This window comes from Drosophila sulfurigaster, chromosome 2R (genome assembly GCF_023558435.1).
Source record: "Drosophila sulfurigaster albostrigata strain 15112-1811.04 chromosome 2R, ASM2355843v2, whole genome shotgun sequence".
NCBI lineage: Eukaryota > Metazoa > Arthropoda > Insecta > Diptera > Drosophilidae > Drosophila > Drosophila sulfurigaster.
Window position 1 is genome coordinate 4,506,580 of NC_084882.1, and position 27,145 is coordinate 4,533,724.

The 27,145-nt window shown below is 38.9% G+C and overlaps 7 protein-coding genes across 17 annotated transcripts in view; 4 read left to right on the forward strand and 3 right to left on the reverse strand.

Moving 5' to 3' along the window:
• Positions 1-441: 441 nt before the first annotated feature.
• LOC133839624 (golgin-45) lies at positions 442-1,967 on the reverse strand. The gene is made up of 2 exons (XM_062271247.1): positions 666-1,967; positions 442-602 (listed from the first exon to the last, which is right to left on the reverse strand). The coding sequence occupies exons 1-2, from the start codon at positions 1,851-1,853 to the stop codon at positions 462-464; spliced, it is 1,329 nt and encodes a 442-aa protein (XP_062127231.1). The 5' UTR covers positions 1,854-1,967; the 3' UTR covers positions 442-461.
• A 739-nt stretch (positions 1,968-2,706) lies between these two features.
• Positions 2,707-2,967, forward strand: LOC133839626 (BBSome-interacting protein 1). Its single transcript, XM_062271252.1, has one exon. It carries the CDS (start codon positions 2,707-2,709, stop codon positions 2,965-2,967), a length of 261 nt encoding a protein of 86 aa, XP_062127236.1.
• Positions 2,968-3,011: 44 nt separating this feature from the next.
• On the forward strand, positions 3,012-5,554 carry LOC133839622 (LMBR1 domain-containing protein 2 homolog). Its single transcript, XM_062271244.1, has 3 exons — positions 3,012-3,182; positions 3,239-4,579; positions 4,631-5,554. Exons 1-3 carry the CDS (start codon positions 3,012-3,014, stop codon positions 5,207-5,209), a joined length of 2,091 nt encoding a protein of 696 aa, XP_062127228.1. The 3' UTR covers positions 5,210-5,554.
• LOC133839623 (tubulin beta-2 chain) lies at positions 5,364-7,118 on the reverse strand. The gene is made up of 2 exons (XM_062271245.1): positions 6,574-7,118; positions 5,364-6,516 (listed from the first exon to the last, which is right to left on the reverse strand). The coding sequence occupies exons 1-2, from the start codon at positions 6,964-6,966 to the stop codon at positions 5,569-5,571; spliced, it is 1,341 nt and encodes a 446-aa protein (XP_062127229.1). The 5' UTR covers positions 6,967-7,118; the 3' UTR covers positions 5,364-5,568.
• An 88-nt stretch (positions 7,119-7,206) lies between these two features.
• LOC133839625 (two pore potassium channel protein sup-9) lies at positions 7,207-10,195 on the reverse strand. Of its 4 annotated transcripts, XM_062271249.1 has the most exons (6): positions 9,674-10,195; positions 9,279-9,310; positions 9,155-9,218; positions 8,225-8,286; positions 7,716-8,116; positions 7,207-7,648 (listed from the first exon to the last, which is right to left on the reverse strand). In XM_062271249.1, exons 1-6 carry the CDS (start codon positions 9,852-9,854, stop codon positions 7,375-7,377), a joined length of 1,014 nt encoding a protein of 337 aa, XP_062127233.1. In that variant the 5' UTR covers positions 9,855-10,195; the 3' UTR covers positions 7,207-7,374. The 4 variants fall into 4 exon arrangements, with proteins under 4 accessions (XP_062127233.1, XP_062127234.1, XP_062127232.1 ...); XM_062271248.1 differs by having other exon boundaries at positions 7,209-7,648; positions 9,155-9,310; positions 9,674-10,194; XM_062271250.1 differs by lacking the exons at positions 9,155-9,218; positions 9,279-9,310 and having other exon boundaries at positions 7,208-7,648; positions 9,674-10,194.
• Positions 10,196-13,288: 3,093 nt separating this feature from the next.
• LOC133838229 (alpha-mannosidase 2) lies at positions 13,289-17,700 on the forward strand. Of its 2 annotated transcripts, XM_062269253.1 has the most exons (6): positions 13,289-13,523; positions 13,580-13,979; positions 14,258-14,393; positions 14,452-15,909; positions 15,978-17,043; positions 17,109-17,700. In XM_062269253.1, the coding sequence occupies exons 1-6, from the start codon at positions 13,410-13,412 to the stop codon at positions 17,280-17,282; spliced, it is 3,348 nt and encodes a 1,115-aa protein (XP_062125237.1). In that variant the 5' UTR covers positions 13,289-13,409; the 3' UTR covers positions 17,283-17,700. The 2 variants fall into 2 exon arrangements, with proteins under 2 accessions (XP_062125237.1, XP_062125238.1); XM_062269254.1 differs by lacking the exons at positions 13,289-13,523; positions 13,580-13,979 and having other exon boundaries at positions 14,258-14,365.
• A 798-nt stretch (positions 17,701-18,498) lies between these two features.
• The window catches only part of LOC133838230 (RNA-binding protein Pasilla), a 40,742-nt gene continuing 32,095 nt past the window's right edge, over positions 18,499-27,145 (forward strand). Inside the window, exon 1 of one of the 7 annotated variants that reach the window (XM_062269261.1) lies at positions 18,499-18,601. In XM_062269261.1, the coding sequence (XP_062125245.1) occupies positions 18,514-18,601 (88 nt within the window). In that variant the 5' untranslated portion in view covers positions 18,499-18,513. Of the gene's footprint in view, positions 18,602-22,319; positions 22,687-27,145 lie in introns of those variants that run through there. The other 6 variants (XM_062269258.1, XM_062269259.1, XM_062269260.1 and 3 more) reach the window with 6 other exon arrangements.

The window sequence follows — 27,145 nt, forward strand, 5'->3', positions numbered from 1 at the left end:
ACTTTAATTGTAGTCTGTGATTCATTGTGTCATTGGCTGCCATTCGAACTCTTCGCGCCGGAAATTTGATGACAATCAGATAACAAATTTACAAGTTATTCTCTATGGGGTATTTTGAATCGGTAGCGGGTAGACGTCTTTAAAATAGGGTTTGTTATTGTCTATAGAAGTATGATAAAGGTAATTATGTATCGGCTGCTAAATGAACTTGGAAGCAGACGCAAATTTTGATTTTTCACAAGAAATAAAAAATTCTATTCTGACAAATTTATTATTACCAAATTTGATCATATTGAATAATTTGACAACTAGCGCGCGATTTACACATTAAGATAAAACACAAACCATAGCATATATTTCAAGCAGAGCTTATTGGAGACATAAACCACACATATTTTAACCACTAACCATACAATATTGTATGGTTTTAACATTATTTCAATTAGTAAATCATAAATATGCTATTGCTGTTTCTGAAGGGAATCTAATTCTGGGTGAGCTGGAGCGCCTGCCAAGGTGCAAGGTGGCCTTTGAACCTGTCCGAATAGCGCTCTAATAGCTTCATCTGTGGCCATAAGCGGTTGGCTTATAAACTCAAGGGCCTGCAACAACAATAGCGACAACATAATCAAAAATGAATTATCAAATTGAGCTAATCGACCAACCTGTACAGCGTACTTCTCCGCCTCGCACAGCGGACTGGTTGAGGCACTGGACAACTTCAGAGTTGTCTCCGGAATCCCCACGCCGGAGTGTAGCACCATCCGTTGTAGAATGTTTAAGTTCTCTGAACTTAAGCTGATCACATCCGTAGCGGGTAGATTGAGATAACGTATCTTGGCCAGGAACTTCAATTGCTTCAGCATGTCTAACTGAATCTCCCGTATCTGATGTGTTGCATGCAACAATTGCTTTGTAGACTCATTGAGCATTTGATTCTTATGCGTAAGATCCGCTTTCCAGCGCGCTAGCTCCTCGACCATGACACTGCTAGCAAGAAACTTCGATCGCCACACCTCACACTGATTGGCCAAAAACTCGATCTGTTCCGTGTGTGTAGTGAGATTGTTGGCCGTATCGAGCAAGGCACGCGCAAGTTGCAATTTATCCTCGGTAAGTACATTGACTTTGGTCTGCAAATCCTCGCCGACTGACGCCACCAACAGGCTTTTCAGCTCCCCATTGACCTGGGTCTGAAACTTATGCTGTGCATGCAAATAATCCCGTTCTGCCTGCACTTTAGTAAGCTGCTCTTTTAATTGTTGCAGATCCTCACTGTTAGCCGCATTCTGCTCACTGTTGCCTTCGACCTGTTCATTAGGATTCAGTTCTTGGGTGCGAAGACTGGATACCTGTTCGGCCAGAACGGCAATGTCTATGTTGTTTCTACCAACGCGTTGAACTCTTTGCTGTGTCTCTGTCATGGGATTGACAGCTCCTGGATATGGTTCATATGGGATAAACTTTGGCGGCTTTGTCTTCTTGTGCTCTGGAAGTGGATCCGAAGTGCTTACCAACCGTGGCTTCAGCTGCACAAGCTCTCCTTTGGGCATTGCCGGGCCAAGGCTGCGACTTACGATTTCAGTACGACGGTAGAGTGAGTGAAGGCCGGGCAACGGAAGGGACGCAGACGAAGAGGTGGAACCTGCGGATGATGTCTTGCGGGCAATTACCGCCTCTTGAGCAGCTGTGCTATCTTTACGGGATAATTGGGGTCGTTTGCTCACACTGCTCACTAATTGATTCTCTTCTACTTTAGTTGATGGAATTATTTCCGTTTGTTCCATGCCATCTCCGCTAGTGCGACAGTTTTGCGCCTTTTCTCCAGTATTTACTAAGGCATTGCTCTCCATGACCACGATATTTTTTTGTCTAAGAGTTTTACTTCTAATCCTACTTAAATTTGACAATTTTCTTTAGTAATTTGCCAGCAAAACAAAAACATAAGCCGTGAGCGCTGCCAACTCGTTGACAGAGTCAGCTGTTTCCACTCCGCTTGCAATGCTGCCAACTGTGATTGAAAATGCCGAACAAAAGAAACCAATCCATAATTCAAGAGTGAAAATATGGGTTAAATGTTGTAGTTATATCCCTAATAGGCATTCCCTATATACTTAATGCACTTTAAGATGTAACCAGGTGGCAATATCAGAATTTTACATTTTGGTATTTATTCTCTTGCATTCAAACTTTGGTTTGTATAAAACTGCCTGTCCTTAAATCTTATTTTGGTTAATATATCATTTTAATAATAATTCTTAATGATAGTTTACTTTAGTTAGACCAAGGGCTTGTGCTTGAATTATGCGATTTTATGATGCAAGTGTTAACACGAAAGACGCACCATTTATAGCCTATTTCCACTGCACCAAAAAACCTCGGTTTTCTTCAGTTCAGGTCGAATGTAAAAACCCATAAGAAAAAAGTCAGTTCGAAACGTAAAAAAAATGAGTGCAGTGGAAAAACCATAGCAGCTATAAACCAGGTATATAGCAGGGTATTAACAAAAAAAAATCGATGTTTTCACAAAGTTTGAAAACATCGATAAGTCAGTCGATCAATAGTGCCGACGATGTTTCTGCACCTGCAAGGAATAAAAAATAACATAATATTTCGTCTACTAAAAAAATAATCTTTTAAATTACTGACTGGTACAACAATATATATAGATATTTACATAATTGATCAACCAGCAGTTATGAGAGTATGTCGGCGATAGAGCGTGAATTGCTTAGAAACGTAAATGAAAAAATTGAATTAATTGAGCCTAGTACAGGAAAATTGTTTTTCGAGCATAAAACTGACTTATTGCTTGCTAAACCGCGTTTGATACCTCTCAAATCGCAGGGTTTGCAGAGTCTGGAGGAAATGCATCGTGAAACTGCTCGACAGTTGCAGCAGAAACGCACTAACAACAAGAACAACAACAATCACCAAGGAGAGGCAAAACCTCTCGACGCCGCTTAGACTGCAGTTGCATTTGGGGGCAAATAAAAAAAAGGAAAAAGGAAATGGCATACTTGCTGACATTCGCCGTTATTGCCGCTTTGTTCTTGGCTAGCGTCTTGCTATATCGATATGGAAATATACAACGTCAACACATCCTTGTAACACTCTCCGTGTTGACGGCCTGGTGTTTTTCTTTTCTGATTGTTTTTACCATTCCTTTGGATGTGACGTCAGTGGGTGTTTGGAGTTTTAATACATACTATTCGTCAACTAATATATTTCGTTTCAGACTCTTTACCGGCAATGCCTAGAGGAGCACAAGCCAATTTCCAATGGCAGTGTCACCATAAATATATCATCAACAACAGACACATTACGACCCCAGGAATGTCAAGAGCCGTGGGGCATGGTGCCTGAGTCAGTGTTCCCCAATTTGTGGCGTATCATCTACTGGAGCTCACAGTTTCTAACGTGGCTAATAATGCCACTAATGCAGTCGTATCTTAAAGCCGGCGATTTTACCATAAAGGGCAAACTGAAATCGGCCCTAATTGAGAATGCCATCTACTATGGATCCTATTTATTCATCTGCGGTGTCCTGCTCATCTATATTTCCGTCAAGGGCGTCTCCCTTGATTGGCAGAAACTAAAGGCGATTGCTTCATCGGCTTCAAATACATGGGGCCTCTTTTTACTTATACTCCTTTTGGGCTATGCACTCGTGGAAGTGCCTCGATCTCTTTGGAATAACGCCAAACCGGGATTTGCGCTGCAATATGCTTATTTCAAGGCTGCCAAACTTAGCACGGACAAGGCGGAGGCGGAGGAGCATGTCGACGATGTGCTTGAGTCTCTGCAATGCATCAGTCGAGCAGTGCCTAACAATCACGAGTTGCGATCGTGCGTCGAGACCATATTGCGCAAGGTACCTATTGAGCTGCATGAGCGGGCCAGTCGCAATTTCTCGAGAAGCTGCGGCAACGGCATGGGTAGCTTCGGTGGCACCAGTTCTACCATTGTGCCCTCGGAGAAAGCGCTTGTACGCATACATAAACAGGTGATCAAATCGTTGCAGACTTTGCAACGCACTGAGGCACTTTGGAGCGTTCAAGTGAAGACGGTGCTACACTTGGAAGACGTTGCACACAACATGCATTCAGCTGAGCGTTATTTCAAAACTGAGTTTCCATGCAAGCGGTCGCAGCTGGAAAGAATCTTGTTTAGCGGCTCTGTTCAATGGTATTGGGAGTGTGTTTTTAAGGCTCCATTCCTTAAGGCGCTCTGCGTGCTCTCGGCTACCATGTCATCGATGGTCGTGTGGAGCGAACTCACTTTCTTCAGTCGCCATCCGGTCCTCTCGATATTTGCCAATGTGATCAATGTGGCCAAGGGAACTTATGATTTTTTCACAATTGAAGTCTTTTCTATGGGTGTGCTGTGCTACTTCTTCTACTGCACCTATTCTACAATTCTTAGGATACGCTTTCTTAATATTTATTACCTGGCACCCCATCACCAGACGAATGAGCATAGCTTAATCTTTAGTGGCATGCTTCTCTGTCGTCTAACACCACCAATGTGTCTCAATTTTCTTGGTCTTATTCATATGGATTCTCACATCATAAAAAAGGTGAGTAACTACTTCCATCTAATATCATATAATTAAATAATATCATTGCAGCGCATTATGGAAACGTATTATACGCAAATTATGGGTCACATGGACGTAATCGGCATCATTTCGAATGGCTTCAATATATACTTTCCTATGTGCATGCTGGCATTTTGCCTGGCCACCTGGTTTAGTCTAGGTAGTCGGGCTTTGAATGCCTTGGGTTTCCAACAGTTTCTGCAGCACGAAACGATTGCAACCGAGCTAGTGCAGGAGGGAAAGGATTTGATAGCTCGCGAAAAGCGCCGTCGACAGCGAACCGAAGAAGCAATGGCCAGAAGACGCGCCGACACTATGCCAAGTCATGAATACCTTAGTAAATATCGTGGAGTAGGCGGTGGCGTCAATCAGTTAATTGGTGAATATCGAACACCAGCAGATGGTTTATTGCGGGATGGCGACGCTAGTGTTGACTACGCTGCAGTAGCTTCCTCTTCAGCGCTTGGAGTACCTCGCTCATTGTCGGAGGAAATTAATGATAGATTTGGCGTTAGCACTCAAATGCAGATTGGATTTCGAAGCACTAACGATCGAAATGAAACAGAGAATGTCGGAATGCCGCCTCGTGGGCTTTTTGATGATGTTTAATGCGTAATGCGATGAAATTGAAATGCGTACAATTTGTAATTTATTTAAATATAATTTAATTTCTGTTTCTACTTACACCCAAATATTGTAAACATTTCTATAATTAACCACAATAAAGTTAAATTTAGTTTTACCAATAAAATAGATCCCTTAGTTAAATGACTTGCATGAAACTGTATTTATGAGTATGGATGCAGTTGTGACGCACCAAACAGGGAGATTAATAATACTTATGTATATGGAACACAATATCAATAACGTTGATTGTAACCAGTCTATCGGTAGTTGGCATCTTCATCTATTTCATCAGGATTGCGCGTTTTCAGTCTTAATATGCGATTGTAAGCGAAACGGAAACTTTACTCATCGCCGCCTCCTTCTTCGTCTTCATCGAATTCTCCTTCTTCGTCGGCAGTGGCCTCTTGATACTGCTGGTACTCGGATACCAAATCATTCATGTTGCTCTCCGCTTCGGTGAACTCCATCTCATCCATACCCTCTCCAGTGTACCAATGCAAGAAGGCCTTACGTCGGAACATGGCAGTGAACTGTTCCGAGACACGCTTAAAAAGCTCCTGAATGGCCGTCGAATTACCAATGAATGTGGCAGACATCTTTAAACCTCTCGGTGGAATATCGCACACCGCAGTTTTGCAATTGTTTGGAATCCATTCCACAAAGAAGCTGCTGTTCTTATTCTGTATATTGAGCATCTGTTCGTCCACTTCCTTCATGGACATGCGCCCTCTGAAGATGGCCGCAACTGTTAAATAGCGACCATGACGCGGATCACATGCCGCCATCATATTCTTGGCATCGAACATCTGTTGAGTCAACTCTGGAACGGTTAGAGCGCGATACTGCTGCGATCCTCGAGACGTTAGCGGTGCAAATCCCGGCATGAAGAAGTGCAGACGGGGGAAGGGCACCATGTTTACGGCCAATTTTCGCAGGTCGGCATTTAATTGACCTGGGAAGCGCAAGCAGGTTGTCACTCCCGACATTGTTGCCGACACCAAGTGATTAAGATCACCATAAGTGGGCGTCGTCAGCTTCAAAGTGCGGAAGCAGATATCATACAGTGCTTCGTTGTCAATGCAATAAGTCTCATCAGTATTTTCAACCAACTGATGCACACTTAGGGTGGCATTGTAGGGCTCGACTACAGTGTCAGATACCTTGGGCGAAGGCACTACCGAGAAGGTGTTCATGATGCGATCCGGGTACTCCTCGCGAATCTTCGAGATAAGCAAAGTCCCCATGCCCGATCCGGTGCCTCCCCCCAGCGAATGAGTGAGTTGGAAACCCTGTGGAAACCAATGTTGACGGTAAATTGATCATTTTCACCGTATGTATATACCCACCTGGAGACAGTCGCATCCTTCAGATTCCTTACGGACCACGTCGAGCACAGAGTCAACCAGTTCGGCTCCTTCAGTGTAATGTCCTTTCGCCCAGTTGTTGCCCGCACCAGATTGACCGAAAACAAAGTTATCGGGTCGAAAGATCTGGCCGAAAGCACCCGAGCGCACAGAGTCCATGGTGCCGGGCTCCAGATCGACAAGAATAGCCCGTGGTACATATTTGGCACCAGTGGCCTCATTGTAGTACACATTAATACGCTCCAATTGCAGATCACTGTCGCCATAATACGTCCCCGTCGCATCGATGCAATGTTCATCAGAAATTACCTCCCAGAACTTGCCTCCTATCTGATTGCCACACTGGCCAGCCTGAATATGCACAATTTCACGCATAGTTACTAGATACGAGAGTATACGAGGATTTGCTTTTTTTTTTCGTTGAATACCTGACCCGCCGCTTTTAAAATGATTTTTACGTATAATTTTCTTACTTTTTTCTATACGTGTACAGGAGTCGAGTCGATGTTGGAATGATACTGGCACAAATTCAAAATGCTAATGCCTAACATTCGACTACTTCGATCACATTTAGTTCGGAATAAATGGATTCAAACAATTGTCACATTTTGTCAGGTAAGTATATAATTATAATGAGATTCACACAGAACAATTATTATAGCTATATACAAATATATAAGCTATGTATATAACATAACAAAGAGAGAACTATTTGCTAAAAGTAGACTCTGATTCCAGTAGACCAGTTTAGTACTTATAATAAGAGTTTATTTCTTCTTCTTGTCAAACGGATGCACGTTTCAAACAGAGTGTGCTCTCAATAATGTCCATTGGCTGAAAATCGGGATCAACAAACTGCTCATGATTCAGACATCGCGTGCCTCCCATGCAGGTACAAGAGCAAAGGGAAACCGTCTCATCATTTTCGGTGGTGTAATTGTTTTCGAGCAACTTGCCGTGCATGTTGTATGTGGAATCGTCGTCGAAAGTGAGTGGTTGATTTCCTGCTGCTATATTTTGGGCATCCTGTTCGTCCCTTTTAGCATCCTCAGCTTGCCTGCAATTGAGAGGAATACCGAAGTAATGCGACTGAACCAAATCGTCCATCCAGAGGTCCAACATACATAGTCATGAATCGCAGCACCAGAAGATTAATACTAGCAGCAACTACTGCTAGGCCAAAGAGAATGAACACCAAACTAAGTGCAACATATCCTGGCTTATTGGTTAGCGCTTGATCATTCTGCAAAGCCACATAGTCGCCAAACCCGATTGTGGTCAATGTCACAAAGCAATAATAGAAACTATCGAAGTAACTCCAGCCCTCGTAGCGTGAGAAGACTGCAGCTCCCGTCGTAATAATAATTGAGGACAACATCCCAGTGGCTAGCATAAGATTCATTTCAGTGGCATCCGTACAACGTGCTCCACTTGCTCGCTTCGCTCGTCTAATGATCACAGAAGCAAACTTGTTAAGTCGTTCGCCGATCGACTGGAACATCACAAGACCCAATGGGATGCCCACCTGAAACAAACAGTCACAAGACAAGAAAAGAAAAGAAAATTTAAAAAGTGTACAAGTAGCATTGGAGCAGCTACACGCTCTATTTCTGCTCTATTGGACTGATCATACCATAGCATAGCACATTGTAAATAGTTTCCCAGCCACTGTAGTCGGTGTGGAATGTCCATAGCCTGCAATATGTTAAAGATCGCAGATCTAGATTTAAAGGAATGCATATGTATGTACATAGTTCTTATGTACATGTTGTTCTATCAATTCTATCTAAGTATTTACCAAAATATACATACGTTGTGTTTTATAACCGCTGCTCATTTTACAATCTTATTCGGCATCTCTATACATTTTACATTTTGAAGATACTTACATTGTTCTGTTTATGTGTATATACTGGTAAAATTCAATGTCATGACTTATTGACTGAACTATATTTCACATTTTTTGATCGTGAAACAAGTAGGGGTTATTTAAAATTCCTACTTTTCATATATACATATATATATTAAAAGTTGTATATAAAATTTGGTTCGAAAACGCACCTTTTACTATTTATTATTTCGTTAAGTTAAGACACATACTGCAGGATGTATTTGAGTTAATGATCGGTGAAGCAATTGAAGTTGCTACGATCATTATCAACTTTATAACACATCTAACAAAATATCGAGTTGTATCCAATAGCAACTGAAACAACTAATGCAACTATTTTTTCTGTTATCCATTTTATATCATTGAATCAATTGCATTTAAAGTTTCATTAACTAAATACGTCTTCTGGTTGCAAAATTCAGGCGATTGTTCTCCAGCTATTGCTTAATTACTTCTTTAAAATTATTAATGTATCTTATATTTCAGTATTGAAAGTCCCTATATACTTATATACATATATACTCTCATCAATAGATAGTAGGAATACAAATATTGTCTTTATAATCCGATATACACTGCAGCATTATGTGTACTCCTTCCATGAAGTATATTTTCTAAATATGTTTATCGAACGCATTTGTATTGTTTTAAAAAAAAAATCTAAATATTTACCAATCATTGCCAGCACTACAGTGGCAAAATAAAATGCGCCAGCGAATTTCCACTGAGGTCCCGCCTTGTGTGGTTTGTTCTCAATTATTACTATTTCGATCATCCGGTAGTCTTCTGTACTCACATTGTATTTCTTAACGAAATTATTCTTCACCGCTACGGCATGAAAACAAAGTTTGATGCGAATTCCAATATCAATTATCAATATTGTAAAAAGTAGTGGCCAATTACCAAACCAACAAAAAAAACAAATAAAACAGAACAAAAGCTATATTAACTTTAATATTACATGAGTGTATTATGAATAACAAAAAAACAGATGTGGAATACATGTTTCTACTATGTGAAATATTGGCTACCAAAAATATATTTATTTAAATACTTTATCATTACGGAATTTTAAAATGGAGGATGAATTATTATTTTATTCAGATGAGGTGCTTTCATGTAGGCATTTATGTATGTGTATGAGTGCATTTGGATATTGCCGGAATATATATTGATTGTTAATATATGTACCTTGCAAAAATTCCCAACGCTTTGCTTCAGTTTGTGATTCAAGCGAGTCAAAGACTGCCGCGCCAATGAGCAAATAGGTAAATGTGCATACCACAAGCGACAGTGTTCTTACGTTTTGACGCTTCATGGCGCAATGGACAACAAATTCTAAAGCAGTATCGCGGTATGACTCAATTAGCATTTAACTATGGTAATCAAGGCTATGGCCGCGTTTGCAGATGCAGGCGCACTTTCAATTTAGAATACTTATTATTCATATATTATTTAATTCATAGATTTATCTCTGGTATTTTATCACAGCCTACCCTGCTGCAAAGCTGACAAGGACTCTGAATAAATCGATGAAACTCCAAAAGCTTGTATTCCGCAAGTAATTGGACGATGATGCTTTTACTTAATGCACCTGTTTTTACATTTTTAGTGCTGGGTAGTTGAAAGCACAAATTTTCTGCACTTTTTTTTTTATTAAATCTTAACTGATTTACGGAGTGACCTCAATGCCAATTATACTATTTTTAGTGCAAAAGTTACAGTATGTAATGTTGGGTATTTTGGTTACGCCATCATTTATCAAATATACTTACAAATTTACACCCATTAGATGTACAAATAAGTTAAGTAAGCATAAGTAAATGGGAATAAATTCAATGTATATTTATAAATTAAAAAAAAATATATGGAAACTCCATAGGTTTATTTCCGTTTGCAGAAGATTATGTTCACATATATATTTATTTGATCATTTTATGAAGAAATTATAAGCTTATTTCAATGAAAAAGGTGTGAAATGGTGCCATTTTAATGTATTTAGGGCTCATTTATGCTAAAGCGCTGTTCCCAGACAAATACACCTGTCAGACAAAGCAACTGAGATTGTATTTAAGTATTTCTTTAACAAGTAAAAAAGCTACAGTGGAGTGTACTCGACTATGAGATACCCGCTACCCATTTTGAATAAAAGAAATATATTTTGCGGTATTTTTCTCAAAATGTACCGAATATACTACAAACATACTAAAAATATACCGAATGGTATATTTGGTATATCGATATACCGCATTCAAAATAAGCCAAAGACGGCACAATATACCAGATTGTAAGCCAAAGCCTATTTCTACTGCACTCAGTTTATTTAGGTTTTTCAAAGTCCCGTTTCAGGGTTTCCATTGGCACGAACCGAAAAATATGGGCAACGGTAAATTTCTCAATATGACCGCTCTGAAATGTCAGCTGTTCAAATGTAAACACGAGTTGGCGAACAATTCAAAAAACAGCACCCGCATTTCTAAAATGGAAAATTTTCTTAAATTGCAAGATTTTTATAAGAATTTTAACGAAGTGGAGGAAGTATGGGTCAGAAATCGCCATCAGTTTGGGCCTATGTAAATAGAATTGCTGGCAGCAATGTAATATTTACATGAATACATTTACTTTTTAGCAACGGCATGGGTGTTTTAGGGAGCGCGATTTTCCTGGAAACAGTGAATTTTTTTTAAGATAATTTTCAAATTAATACGGAGGAGTTTGACATCCTTGTGTAGCACCTTCGTGGATTGGCCATAAAAGACACTACATTTCTTCTCCCATAACTCGAACAACATAGCCTCGTGGATGGCACTCCACGATATTGACGGCTTGCGAGGTTTTTGTCTCATCTAAAAATTAAAAAATTTGCTTTAAAAAGCAAAATAAAATTTTTATTTTTCTATTTTCATACCTTCGCGCACTTAAATGTCAGCTGTTTCTTTAGTGATGAGCTCTTTTTCGTTGTCATATCGATCAAAATATCGCGTAATTACCCAAAAAGTGCGTTCGCTGACTTTTTTCTTATGGGTGTTTACATGGGGCGAACGTAACATTCGGCCTGACCGGAAAAAACCAAAGAAAACCGAGGTTTGGGTGCAGTGGAAATAGGTTATAAGACCCCTAGTAACTAGGCGTTTTTGCCCATACAAAAGTATTTCTTTAATAACATTGACAATTTTTATCTGATCGCAACATAATTTTTAAGGAATCATAACTACTATAGTAATTATTGTACATACCAAAATTCGCAACTCTAGCTTTTAAATTACGCTTGTTATTTTTTTTATTTGCGTGGGTGGAAGTGGGCGTGGCAAAAATTTGAAACAAACTTGATCTGCGTGCAAACATAACAAATGCTGTCGAAAAAAAGATTATAGCTCTATCTCTTATAGTCTGTGAGATCCAGTGTTTCATACGGACGGACGGACAGTCACACAGACGGACAGACGAATATGGCTAGATCGCCTAGGTTGAATATATATACTTTATAGGGTCGGCACAAAATTATAATAATCTTCCACCCTATGGGTAGCGGGTATAATAACTTCTACAATTTTTATCTGATCGCAACCAAATTTTCAAGAATCACAATTTCTATACAGTAGAATTCGGTTATAGCGACTTTCAAGGGACCGTCGTTAAATCCGGAACACCCACTAACCAAAAGTTGTCATAAGTTTTTAAAATACAACTAATTCATTTTTTAAACAATTTAATTTGTATTGCGACCCACCAAATCATCGAGTTTTCGTCAAAATAACCGGACGGACGATATAAGCGGCGTTGTTATAACCGGATTTTACTGTAGTTATTATTGTATATACCAGCAATTACTTTAGTTGTCGCAGCTCTGCTTTAAAATTACGCTTATTATTCGATTTTGATGTGCGTGGGCGGAAGGGGACGTGGCAAAAATTTTAAACAAACTATGGGGTAGCGGGTATAAAAAAAAAAACAGATCAAATCACATGCATTGTTTATTTCTATGGCGTCAATATTCCAAGCACATATTATTGCAACTTGGTTGCAATATTTTTTTTAATTTTAATTTCACAATATTAATTTCATTTATTATCACGAGAAAATGCTCAGACCCTTCTTTTAATTTTTTTTTTAATTATCCATCTTTATGCATCTTTTTACGGTGTAATAGGTTGTAGGCATGTGGAACAGATGATGTGACCACGGTTGCCACTTTTGGTACAAATGTACCAAAACTGGTACATTTTTTATGCGTTAGTACATTGGATCACTTTTTTAATTTTAGTACATTTTCAATATGCCTGCCTTTTATGTTCACACATATTATTTTAACAAATGGCTCTGTTCCACCAGACATAAATTTTGTATCAGTTAGAAATTGAACCATGACTAAAACTGGAAAATATCGCATACAGTCGATTTGCGACGTATTGTGTCAATTGAGAAAATATGTATGCGCCAATCTAAGGTCTATCACTACGTAAACATTTATATATTGTGAATCACAATTTGTGAAATACAAAAGATCTTTCGTGAAAAAATTTGTGGTACATTTTTGCTAAAATTGGTACATTTTTTAAAAATTTTGGTACAAAAAAATTTTTTGGAATGGGAACCGTGGATGTGACATCTGCATACATTCCAGTATCGGATTATCGATAAAATTCAAAATCTTTTTTTGGGGCTGTTTATTTTATATGGAGTTGCTCGAGAAAAAACATGATTTCGCGCATTTGGGAACATCGCTAAAATCTATTCTCACAAATTATATCGATGTTTTGGAAATATAAAAAATACTGATAAATCGAAAATCATCGATTGTTTTACCATCCTAGTTGTCGAATCGGATAATCGGTTTACTAAACAAATTGTTTATGCGGAAAAGTACGCTTCCTCTTAAATAGTTTATATACCTATTGGTGTGGATCAATGCTGAATTAATGCGGAAATGCTGCGCATTCGTCGACGTTTTGCGCTTCTCATTTGTTGTGGCTGCCTATTAATCTTTCTCAGCTTGTATGTGATCCTTAATTTTGCAGCCCCAGCTCCAAATGCGAAAAAGGTAAGAGTATTTTTTGTGTGTGTTTTCAAGTAGTAACTTAACTCATATTTGTTCAGTCAAATTACTTTGCTCTTGAAAGCAAACTGCATCACCAGGAAAATGGAGCCCAAAATCATGGACATGGTAAAGAAATGTCCAGAAATGCACGGCAAAGTTTGGACAAGAGACCAGCAAAAGCAAAGGACATCTTAGAGCACCGGGACATACAGGGAGATGGCGAAACCGAAGAGTGCAGCGATGTGGTAAGGCAGGTGCCAGAGGTGGATATACAAATGCTGGAAATGTACGATCGCATGTCGTTTGCGGATGTGGATGGTGGTGTCTGGAAGCAGGGCTGGAATATCAAATATGATCTGCTTACGTATAATCATCACCACAAGCTAAAGGTATTCGTTGTGCCGCATTCCCACAACGATCCTGGCTGGATACAAACATTCGAAGATTATTACAACGCTGGTAGGTGAAGTTCAAACATTGTGTTTTTAATGTTTAAAGTTAATGAAACGTGGCGATGGACTTTCTTGATAAGAACTAAACTTCATGCCTCAGTAGTCTGCCTGATTGTGCAAAGCATATTTTGTAATAATTTGTTCCCAATATTTTATGTTTTTGCAGAGAACACGTACCTAATTAAGGGTACATTAGATTCGGTACACATAAAGAGACACCAATCATTTTGATATTTGCAAAAATGTATATTTGTTGTCATATCTAAATAATCTGACCAATTACAGATACGAAACATATTTTGTCGAATGCTTTGCGTCATCTCACTGAGAATCCAGATATGAAATTCATTTGGGCAGAAATTTCGTATTTCTCTCGATTCTACGAAGACTTGGGTGAGAATAAGAAGCAGCAAATGAAATTGTAAGGAAATTATAGCACTTCATTGATTTTCGATTGAACTGTTTTTGTATCTTTGCAGGCTGGTTAAAAAAGGTCAATTGGAATTTGTTACGGGTGGCTGGGTAATGCCTGACGAGGCGAACTCACATTGGCGCAATGTTTTGCTGCAGCTTACCGAAGGTCAAACCTGGTTAAAGGAACACTTTAATATAACGCCCACCTCATCATGGGCTATTGATCCATTTGGCCACAGCCCCAGCCTGCCGTATGTGCTGCAACGAAGTGGCTTCAAGAACCTTCTCATACAGCGCACGCACTATTCGGTGAAAAAAGAGTTGGCACAACAGCGAAATCTCGAATTTTATTGGCGTCAAATATGGGAGACGCGTGGCAATGCGGCTCTATTTACCCATATGATGCCCTTTTACTCATACGATATTCCACATACTTGTGGTCCAGATCCCAAGGTGTGCTGTCAGTTCGACTTTAAGCGCATCGGCTCTTTTGGCCTAAGTTGCCCATGGCGAGTGCCACCTCGCGCTATCGACGACAACAATGTGGCAGCACGTTCAGAGCTCCTCGTGGATCAGTGGAAAAAGAAAGCCGAATTGTATCGCACGAATACGCTCCTCGTGCCGCTGGGCGATGATTTTCGTTACAAGCAGAATACTGAATGGGATGTGCAGCGTGTGAACTATGAAAGGCTCTTCGAGTACATCAACGGACACTACGCTTTCAATGTGGAGGCGCAGTTTGGTACGCTGCAGGAATACTTTGATGCTGTGCACAATACAGGGCAGAGTTTTCCATCGCTAAGTGGTGACTTTTTCACATATGCGGATCGCTCCGATAACTATTGGAGTGGCTATTACACCTCGCGTCCGTATTATAAGCGTATGGATCGCGTTCTAATGCACTATCTGCGTGCTGCCGAAATGTTGAATTCTTGGAAGTCCTGGGATTCGAATGCGGGCTTTGCCCAGAAACTGGAGTTGGCGCGTCGAGAACTTTCGTTATTTCAGCATCACGATGGCATCACAGGCACTGCCAAAACGCATGTAGTACTGGATTACGAAAGGCGTATGATAGAAGCGCTCAAGGCCTGCCACTTCGTGATGCAACAAGCGATATATCGCCTGCTGACCAATCCCACCATCTATACTCCAGACTACAACTTCCATTACTTTACCTTGGATGATTCACGCTGGCCAGGTGTCGGAGTGGAGGAGAGTCGCATTACCATCATACTGGGCGAAGAGCTACCCAACAAGCATGTGGTCTTGCACAATACATTGCCACATTGGCGTCAACAGCTCATAGATTTCTATGTATCCAGCCCATTCATAAGTGTCAGTGATTTGGCTGGCAATACTGTCAAGGCGCAGGTGTCGCCCGTTTGGAGTTGGCACCACGACACACTTAGCAAGACTGTCAATCCGCAGGGATCCACTACCAAATTTCGAATTATCTTTGAGGCCCGCGTGCCTCCAATGGGCCTAGTCACCTACGTGTTGACCGTGACCGATTCAAAGCCAACGTAAGTATGACACATAAACATCCGATTTAGAGTATTCACTTTAATTACAATAATGTTCTCTCAAGCAGCCACACATCATTCGCTTCTCAGCTACTGCTTAACAGCAATTCGCTATCTGTGTCTTTGGGACAATATCCAGAGGTCGTCAAGTTTGGGGATCATCGAGAGTTAGCCCTTCGTGTTGGTTCTGGACCCACATTGGCATTTTCAGAGCATGGAATGTTGAAATCAATGCAGCTTACTCCGGACAGTCCTCACGTGCCAGTACACCTCAAGTTCCTTAAATATGGCACACGCTCACATGGAGATAAGTCGGGCGCCTATTTGTTCTTGCCAAATGGACCTGCACTCTCAATGATGACCGGTGCTTCTCCTGTGGTGCTCGTTAGTGAAGGAGAACTGGAGTCTTATGTGAGCGTGGGATTGCCGCAAGTTATACATCAGACCATTTTGCGTGGCAACGATTTGCCTGAAATACGCAACCTTGTCGATATTGGTGACATCGACAACACGGAAGTTGTGATGCGGTTGCAAACACATATTGACAGCGGTGATACCTTCTACACCGATCTCAATGGACTGCAGTTAATAAAACGTCGACGATTTGAGAAGTTGCCATTGCAGGCAAACTATTATCCGGTTCCCTCGGCTATCTTCATTGAGGATGCCAACATGCGCCTGACACTGTTAACTGGACAACCGCTGGGAGGCTCCTCTTTGGCACCGGGTGAGCTGGAAATCATGCAAGACCGTCGATTGGCTAGCGATGATCAACGTGGTCTAGGCCAAGGCGTGCTAGACAATAAGCCGGTACTACATATTTATCGCATAGTTCTTGAAAAGATCATCGGTTGTGAACGGCCACCGGAGGCTCATCCAGGCAGTTACTTAACAAGCGCTGCGTACAGGGCTTCACAATCTCTTCTAGATCCATTGGATAAATTTATATATTCGGAAAATGAGTGGACTGGGGCGCAGGAGGTGTTTGGAAACGATCACGTACCGGCCAACGAGGCAACGGACGTAGTGGTAATGCGACGACTATCAAAAAGCACAGCGAATGTTCAGCGCATCGGATGTGTATTACATCGGACCCAGCTGATGGAGTGTAGTAACGCACCCTTAGAGGACAAGGTAAATTTCGGGATGCATATATATTTAATTGTATACAAAAATATAAATATTTTACATTTTAACAGTTCAATGCTTGTAACTTGCTGCAAAATAGTGACGATCCAAGTGTTAGCTGTCATAGATCCACACTAACATTTCTGCAGATACTAGAAAACTTGGAACACAAAGTCGCACCAGTTCCTTGCCCCATGGAGACAAATGCGTACATTATAAGCTTTAGCGCCAAAAATCACAGCTGAACTTATGCAAACTAGTACTATAAATTGATGACTAGCGAAAGGCACTCCACACTTATTTATTAATTTGCTTAACTATTGACCATGAAACAAATAACAATGAAAGCTTATATTTGAATCTCAGCTTACGTAATTTAAAATCTTTCAAAGAATTATGAAAATATTCGCAGGAAGTTTAACAGGGTTTTTACCTATAGAATTATAAAAAGTTAATTTATATTTTGTGTGATATTTATCGTATCGTATCGCAATTTCAAGTAATCAATTACAATCTATTGATGCTTAGTTTTTGTTAAATATTAACTTTTAAACTACTCGCAATATCATAAACATAGTGACAACAATCTCAAATGGAATGTAAAACTAAAATGGTTCAAGCTCTTATTGGGCTGGTCAATTAAAACAAAAAACGCATTTTATTATAAATTTTTATATATTTTTTTTGTTTTATTAACTAAAGCGCAATAGGAATTTATTACACAGATATATGAAATTTAATTTAGATTGAAGCCAGGTGGAATACTTGGGATTCGGTATTTAAGTAGACGGTTCAATCGACATTACTTATCAGTCTGGATTTGTTGATAATAACAACATAATGTGGTGATTAAATCTGTATGAATCAATTTCGTAATATACGAAACATTTTGGAATTGGAATAAATAATAACTGCTTAGAATTTACCAATTTGTATCAAAAAAGTTTCTCTTTCATTCAATCTTATTGAATACAATTCTAAGTGCAACTGAATCAGATTCAGTGCTGTGTGCAAGTAGAGCGAAAAGTGGTTGTTTTCTGCGACAATAACATCGATGTGAACGGAAAGAGAATAAAATCACAGAGAGAGAGAGGAAACATAAGAGAGAATGAGGTATTGAGAGAGAGCGACAGTTTGAGAGTGCGTTGAGCACATTTTGTTTTCAGTAACTTTTCCAATTTGAAATGGGCAACGAAAGCAAAATTGAAACTAATACAACAATAACGTGCTCTGAAATTTGGACACAGATACAGAATCCTCTCGCGCTCTCTGCTCACACATACGCAATTACTAGTGTGTGTTTGTACTTTGTGTGTGTTCGTCTGTGTGAGCAACCACTGACTAACCATCGTCACCATCGGAATTTTAAGTTCTGTATAGAAATCTCGGTTGTACAGAGAATCAGAAATACGCTGAGAGGTTGAGAGTACGAGAGAGCGATAAAGGGAGAGAGAAAAGCACAGAAGCACTTTGTGCATGGCAAAACATTGTTCAGATACAACGAGCACATTCAGTGTCCAGTTCAGTTCAGTTGAGTTCAGTCAGAGTCAGAGCACCGTCATCAGTGAGTTTTGTTGTTGATATGCAACACACATTATATATGTACATACTATTAAACAATATTAAAATGAATTACATGCGTACTTAAATAAGTACAGATAGTGTGTGTGCACAATCATAAAAACAATAAATAATAATTAAATATAGTACTGTGTTAATGTATGCAATTATTTAAAGTGGTCCACAATTGTCAACTACGACACATTTAAGTTCATGTACATACATACACATACATACATACGTGTGTGTGTATCTATGTGTGTACAATGTACAATAAGAATTCGATAGCCGAGTATCTAATCAAAAAAGATCTTTTCGGGAAATATGTGCTATACATTTGCTCAACTAAAATCAATAAGAATCCATTATTGGCCATGCTGTAGTTGTTGTTGTTGTTGCTGCTATTCTTCGGAGTATTTTTGTTGTTGAGTTAAACAAACGTCGCGACGTCAGTTCAAAATTTAATTAAATAGTGCACACACGCGCTTAAATTATAGTTGCAAGCATACACTACATATGTACATACATACATGCCTATGTATATGCATAGATGTGGGCACATATGCATGCATGTGTGTGTCTCTCTAAGCTCTTTGCGCATGTATGTGTGCGTCGAAGCGTGCAAGTGGACAAGTGTGAGTGAGTCTATGCGTTCAGCGTTTGTTTCTTCTACGTTATTTATGCCGTCTTCTAACTTGTATCGATGTGTGTGCGTATCTATGTGTGTATGCATGCGTGCGTTCTTCAACGTATGTGTGTATGTGTGTGTGTGTCTGTTTGTGTGTGTACATGTGGCAGTGTGTGTGCTTTTTGTGAACTACGTTTTGTTTCAATGCCAAAAAGTATCTAAGTATGTGTGCGTTGGCATGAGTATTTTGCTCGCTGGCTCACTTGCTTCTCACTACGTCTGGCTTTGCTTCTTCCACTGCCTCTGCCATGCTGGTTACATAAATACTCACACCCAAGCAAGCCCCCACACTTTTGACGCGTATCAAAACCTACAATAAACACTCACATATGTACATATACACATACATACATGAGTACACGAGTAGCGTAATTGTGTGTGTGCCATTATAACCATATTGCACTAGATTACAAAATGTGTATTAAGATTTCGATGGATCGAAATGGAATTAACACCACAAATCTATTCGCTGGCCCAACAAAAACAATCAAATTTTCTAATATGAATCTGTGCTGTGCTGGCTTCGAATTAGAAGCAGCAGCTGGTACAAGGAGCGAGCATGTGAAAATTATTGGCAAAAACAAACTGCCTCAGCAGGTTTGCTCAGTTTAGTTCTGTTCTGCCCACCTCACCTCACCCCAGCTCAGCTCAGCTCAGCTCAGCTCAACACAACACAGCTTAGCTCAACTCAGCTCATTCCAATGGTCAAATGTCAAGCTAAAAGTAACACACAACAACACAAAGTCAGTCAGCAGCAGAAGTAGAAGTAGAAACTGCCAACCCAAAGAGAGTACACAAATAATGAGCGTAAAAACGAAAAATTTAAATCAACGAAGTCATATAAAAGTGTGTCAAAGCAGCAGCGCAACCACACTCACACACCATTAAAGTTTCTGCGTGTTAAGTGACTTCGTGTGTGTAAAAATACATGTATGTGTATTTGTGTGGCAAAGCTTTTTCTATTATTTGTTCCCTCTCACTCTCAATATCTGTGTTTCGCTCTTTGGTGCTCTCTCTCTCCCTCTCTCTCTCTCTCAATGTTGACTTCGCTCAATGCCCTATCTTTTGCTCTCCGAGTGGCTGCTGATAAAAAGCAGCACACAGCGCGTATACATAATGTATGATAGTATTTTATATAAATGTTTTTCTTTTGCTAACGAGTTTTTCTCGTTATTGTTAAACACACACTCACGAGATAACATGTTTAGCTAACAAACATGACATCTTCCCGCCTATCTCCTGCCCTTCACCTGCCGACCATCGCGCTCAAAACATATGGCGCGTGAGCATTCTTTACATTCAAAAATACAAACATTTACATTTAAGCAAATTCAAGCAATCATATATGTACATACATACATACACATGTGCATTTGTATATGGTATGTGTGTATATATATTTATGGAAGTGCATTAGTATTTTGTATATACGAGTTGTTTTTTGTATTATGTCATAAACAATTTGGTTTTGGAATTCAATACAAGTTCAATTTACTCAAGTCAAACGTGGACAAGTTGTTGCGATATTGAAAGCTTTTTAGAGCCACAGGAAATGCAAAAGTTGCCCCCAAAATGTCCGCAGCTTCGGACTCTGTGTGTGTGTATGCATGTGTGTTGGTGTGCAGCAGTTTTCCGAGGTTTGCATGAAAACCTAGTGCCCTAATAAATGGCAAGAGCACACACACCACCAGACAAAGAGAAGCAGTCAACAAGAGCGAGAGAGAAGAGCGAGATAAATAACAGTGATAGGCAACTGAGAGCACTTTGGAACGAAAGATAGCTCACGAGTGGCGTCAAAACTGAGAGCACCTAAACACGTACATACAGATAGATACAAGTATATCTAATACATACACAAATGCATATGTCATAAAATATAATTGAAATAAATTTTAAAACAAACAGGCCACAGCGCAATTTCAGTTCAATGAAAAATTCGAATTTGAGGGGAAACATCTAGCAAATCGGAATCTGCTTAAACTCAATGTGAGCTTCGAAATGCGCGCGAATTGATAGATACGCATATAATAACAGACTGATTTGATTTGATTTGATTTGAGAAACACGTGTACGTGGCAACATTCATACATACATACATATGTACATATGTATATTTTTCGACGTCATCTGCTGTATGTACAGCTGAGAGCCAGATGACTGATAAGAGAAACTTTCTGCTGCCAAAAGTTGAATTGTGTTGTAATAACAATGTGTAAACAATACTTTTGTTCATATATCGAGCAAACTCGATATAACGATTGGGTGATGTTGATCAAGCCAAGCTAGTGTCTTTTTCTAATTCTAATTCTAATTTGTGTGTGTGTAAACAACAATGTAAAGTTGATTTTCAGGCCAAATCGATTGATTTTGTTGAAATATGGTAGAGAATAGTCGGCTACGCGCCATCTTCGTTTGCTAAGTGTGTCGATGCCAGAGAACAGAACAGAACAGAAAAGAGAAAAGTATCGAGGACTCTTTACTGCGCAAGTCCGTTTACGTTTACGTTTATAAAATCCAACGGTATCGTGCCAGTCCACATCATTTTATGGCGTTAGATTCAAACGTGAGGCGGAGCCGAGCACGCAGATTCGTCGCCAGACGCATTCGTAAAAAACTGTGAAAATCAACAAAAATATCGGCGTATTATATTTTAAATTATTGCATTTGCTCAGTGCAATGTTTACACGTTGATAAAACGAACTCTTACTTAATTTAGACTCCGTTTTAAGATATTCGGACACCTTGTGCTAAGTGAATGCATTTCGAATTGCTATGCAAACAAATTTGTTGATTTCCAATAATTTTGACTATCGAGTGTGCGTGCGTGTCTCGTGTTCGTGTCCCGTGTATCGTGCTCGTGTCGATTTTCTGAATGCAAAAGCGTTTGGGTTTATATAACCAATTAAATGCATAGAATTTTTACTAATTATATGTCTACTATATGTGTGTCAGTGAGTGACCATTAAAATTAGTGATAACAAGAGATGCAACAACAACAACTGCAACAGCAACTACTACTACTACTACTACTACTACTACAAAATTAATAACACTAAATATAATAAAAATAGTCACACGCTTTTTGAGAGAAATATCAATAATATCAATAAAAACAACAGCATCAACTATATCAACAACAACTCGAATCCCAAGAACACCAGCAGAAAAAATCGTGTGTATAAAATGAAATATTATTAATACAAGACGATTATAATAAAATTAGACGCAAGTGTATACCTAAGTAACATTTGTTAACCACTATAACAGAAAAAGAAACTAACGCTTTGCATAAACAAATAAGAATTAACGGAAAACAATAAAATAAAACTGCAACATATATAGTAAATTTATAGAACCGCACTCGATAAATTGCAGCTGTATGCACGACTCCTTGCAAAAAGGTGAATATAATTATATGTCCATATATACAATACATACAAGTACTACATACAATATTTGTTAAATAATTTCAATTTAGCACAGTCAGAAATTATATGAAAATGGTGAAATCGATTCTACAATTTAGGTGCCAAATATGTACTTCAGTTTCTTTGTCTCTTTCTATACATATACATATGTACATATGTATATAAATACATACTTACATATATGTACATACATATGTCAATTCATAAGTAAATATATATATGATCTTATACATATATATGTATATGTATATATATTTGTCTGTATTCCATTTCGTGCTCATCATTTAATAATCTAATCAAATTATGCATACGAATGTAATACACAAATGTGTATGGATGTAGCTACACGTATGTATGTGTGTATGTGTATGTCCACATACCCAACGATCTGAGCTAATCAAAGTCACTCCTAGCTGTGCTCGGCTGAGTAGCTTCCTCTCTGCCCCTAATTCAACTGCTTCTAGCTTCTCGTCTGCTAGTCTAGTTCGCTAATTCACTCGTGTGTTGTCAGACCCCAACACTTGATTCTCTATATATTGCTACTGTTGCATCTGGTATTGCTGCCGAATTGTTATTGTTGTTGTAAAATGCAAATTGGAATTAAATTGTTTGTTGTTTGTCGATTTGTTTCACTTACAACTGCCCTCTACTCTTCTCTAATCTTTCTTTGTGATATATGTTCCACAATCCACATTCCACATTCCACATTCCATGTCACACGTCACACATCCCATTCCCAATTCCATTTTCACGCCACTTGTTCCTCATCTATCGCATGTTGCGTAATCCGTAGAACTGCTCCGAGAAAGCGCTTCACAACAACTGACACAACCCACATTAACCAGAGCAGGGCTACAATTAGGCGAAGGTAAATTAGCACTTCCCTAGAACACACCCAGTAGTCAAAATCGAGATCGGGATTAGAGAATGATGATTTCTCCTGTCTTCTGTCTTCTGTCCAAGTAACATCCCAACATGATCAAACTATTTCCATGGCTTATGTAAACTAGTCGCACACTAACCTTTTCTTGCATATGTCACGTTGTTAAACTATTTGGCAACAGACAAAAGACTTGTGACACCATTGAGAGCCACCAATTGATTTACTGGGCCAAAGCGTGAGCTTTCTAAACAGTGGTTTTTATACCTTACCGATGCCTTAAAGTACACGAGTTTGATCAATTAATAGGAATTGCAAATATATGAAGGATGAGGCATACGAGTGTATTCCATTTTCCCTGGCTTCTTGTTCGCTCAGTTCCTACAAAAACAATATTATGTGGGAAATGCAATCTGGATAATATATTTATTTTATTCAGCTTTTGGTAATATCGATTTGATTCGATTATATTCTTGTAAAATGCCTACAAGTGAAATAGCAATTAATTGAATAAAATGGTTCTACTCAAATTCAATTTCGCTTTGAGTCGAATCAATTTGTTCGTAATTAAGTGGACGATTAAAGTTGTTCATAAACACAACAAAGATAGGACGAAATCTCAGCTGTTTTGCTTATGCCTTTTCCTTTAATTGCCCACTGATTGAATCAGGTTTTGTAAAGGAGCTTACACATTTTACAGACATACATACGTAGTAAGTAACTGTCAAAAGTATCGAACGGCATCGATGATTCCATATATAACATATTTAAAGGGCTGCACAGTGGGCGATTTGGTCCCGCTAGCGGCATTTAATTAATAACTTCTAAACTAAAATAGATGTCTTCAGTCGGTTTTTTTTCACTGATCAGAAAAAAATCATAGAATTTTTTAAGTTAAAAAAATTTTTTTTTTAATTTTTTTTAAAATTTTTTTTTTTAATTTAAAAAAATTTTTTTTTTAAATTTAAAATTTTGTTTTATTTTTATTTTATTTGAACTTCAATTAACATATTTCATATATAAACTTTATCTAAAAAATGATGGGATGATGGAAAAAAATGGGATGACTTCTGAGTGCAATACTAAAAAGATCCCTTTTGGTACTAACACTGTATCTAAAAGTACCATAGTTTCAAGGCTAGCAGATAATAGCAGTTGATAAATTCACATTTTGGACGCCACTGATTCACACTTTCGGCTAATAAAGGAGTTAGACTGGACTTAGTTGAACAAATTAAGTTCTACTCCACGAAAGACAGGTGTACGCTAATCCGGGCTAGTTGTTAATACACTGAATTACCACTACGTTTTATGAGCTACACATTTATAGACCGGTCACAAACATTGATTTTTTTGAAAATACATACCTTGAATATAATAAAAAACCAAACTTCTAACAAATTCACCAAAAATTTTAAATTTCCGAGGAACTCAAATTCCATGCGCGCAAAGAGAAAAAATTGTGTAAAGCTCTTTGCGAAATCATATGCTGTGTTTGACCGATCACAGCTGATGATCAGCTGATCGTAGAGCTTTCAAAAAGCTTTTAAAAATCTAATCAAAGCATCTGCTATCGATATGTGAAAAAATATTAACGGATTTTTCAATTTGAAAATTTGAATTAAATGCCGCTAGCGGGACCAAATCGCCCACTGTGGGCTGCAGAAACATAAATTGTTGTCAAGCGGAGCGTAATTGGGTTGACATAACTAAGCCATAGTTACTTGCCTTTCGATTTTTTGGCAATTGGGGCAAATAGGAATGTAAACCCAAAATGTTTACTTTTAATTTAACGTCAATTCGATCTTAGAACTCTTAGAAGAGAATAGTTAGCTGCAAGGTCGGGTAACTGTCGTGACACTCATTTGCATTCACATTTTAGTTGTGTGCTTAATTCTTCAAGATGGTACAGCTGTTCCTTAAGGAGACTAAAAGACAAGATATAGTCTAGAATTCCAGATGCCTTAGAATATACAGGTACAGGTACAGGAACATAGTCCGAATAATGTGTGGCTGTCGATTCTGTAAATGGTGATCTATTATTATAAAGTTCGCCCACAGCATCACCACCAATATATGTATGTATGTATATGTACCTCAAAACAAACTAAGTAGTGCTTGAAGGTAGATTCAAATAATAGGCTTGCTTTTCTTTCTTGACGGTTAGCCATGTTGACTAGGAGGCTGCGGATAGTGGTAGTAGGGCTGTGGAAATTAATTATGGATAATTCCTAAATTATTTATAGATAATTCATAGACACACCTCTTGCCTAGAGCACTTGCTGCCTGGAGCAGCTCAACCTGCTAACCGCACAAGTGAAACCGCTTCCGCCGTCGGACTCCTACTATACACCTACGATACACAATTACAACAACACAAGAGTATTGACAAGGCGACCCAGCGACATAGTTTCGGGTTGTCTTGTGTTGTGCTTTGCTTGTCACAGTAATTTGCATACACACATGCACGAGTGCACACACGCACACACACACACATAAAGGTTCAAGCTTTATATGCTGCCCAGCAGCCTGCAGTATTGCTGGCGTCGCTGTCGCATTCTCTGCCGCATTTCCAAACCCCGATGCTAACGCCGACGTTGCGTCGTCGCCATTGCTCGCTTGGCCTAATTGTGCGCTTACAAGTTAGTTTTCGTGACGTCGAGAAGGCAAGCAAGCAGGGCAAATTTAAATGCTACTCGGTACTGTGCTGGTGCTTTTCGTCTATTGGAGCTGAGCTGACAATGTGCATGGTCTGCGCAGTCGTTCTTTCTCTCTTCTCTTCCATTTTGTCTCGCTCTTCTCAACTGTTCTTGCTCTCTTAATCTCAGTTGCAGCCTGCACTCTGTTGCTCTGGTTTTATTCGTCAGTTTTTGCGAGTTGCTGCATTTTGTTTTCGCCTCTACATATTTGTCATAGCTTGAGTATATTCTCTGTTCTTTTTTGATTTTGATTATCTTTTTTTGCTTTCATGCCTTTTTGAATTAAGTTAACTTTTGGTTTTTCTTGTCGAATAATATTTCGATGGCATTGCCGCTTTGGTAATTTGTTTGTTGTATTATTTCTCTTGCCCATACATATCATATATACATACATACATACATATGTATTACGTAGCTTAGCCTTCACCTATATTGAGCTGAACGATCAAATTGGTTGACCCTTGCAGAAAATATGTTGGTTGGCAGTTTTGTATGCATCGTATGTACATATTTATGAATCGATGTATGCATATTTGTGTACAAAATACGCATTATAATATTAATGACACCCATGAAGAAGGCTAAATCAACTTTGCCATTGGCCCTAATCAAGAGTGTGTTTGCCCCCAAGTTGTCAGTTCCTACATTCGCAAACACATACTTCAGGCACATACATATGTAGCGTACATACATACATACATACATATGCATTATGCAATAGGTAATCAGTGGCTGATATAAAATTCTAATGTCATTTACTTATTAATTATTATAATTTGGTCACTAACACTGTGTTCATCTTCAATTACTCAACGCTCTAAGGCGGTGCATCATTTTTAAGTCTCGTCGGGAA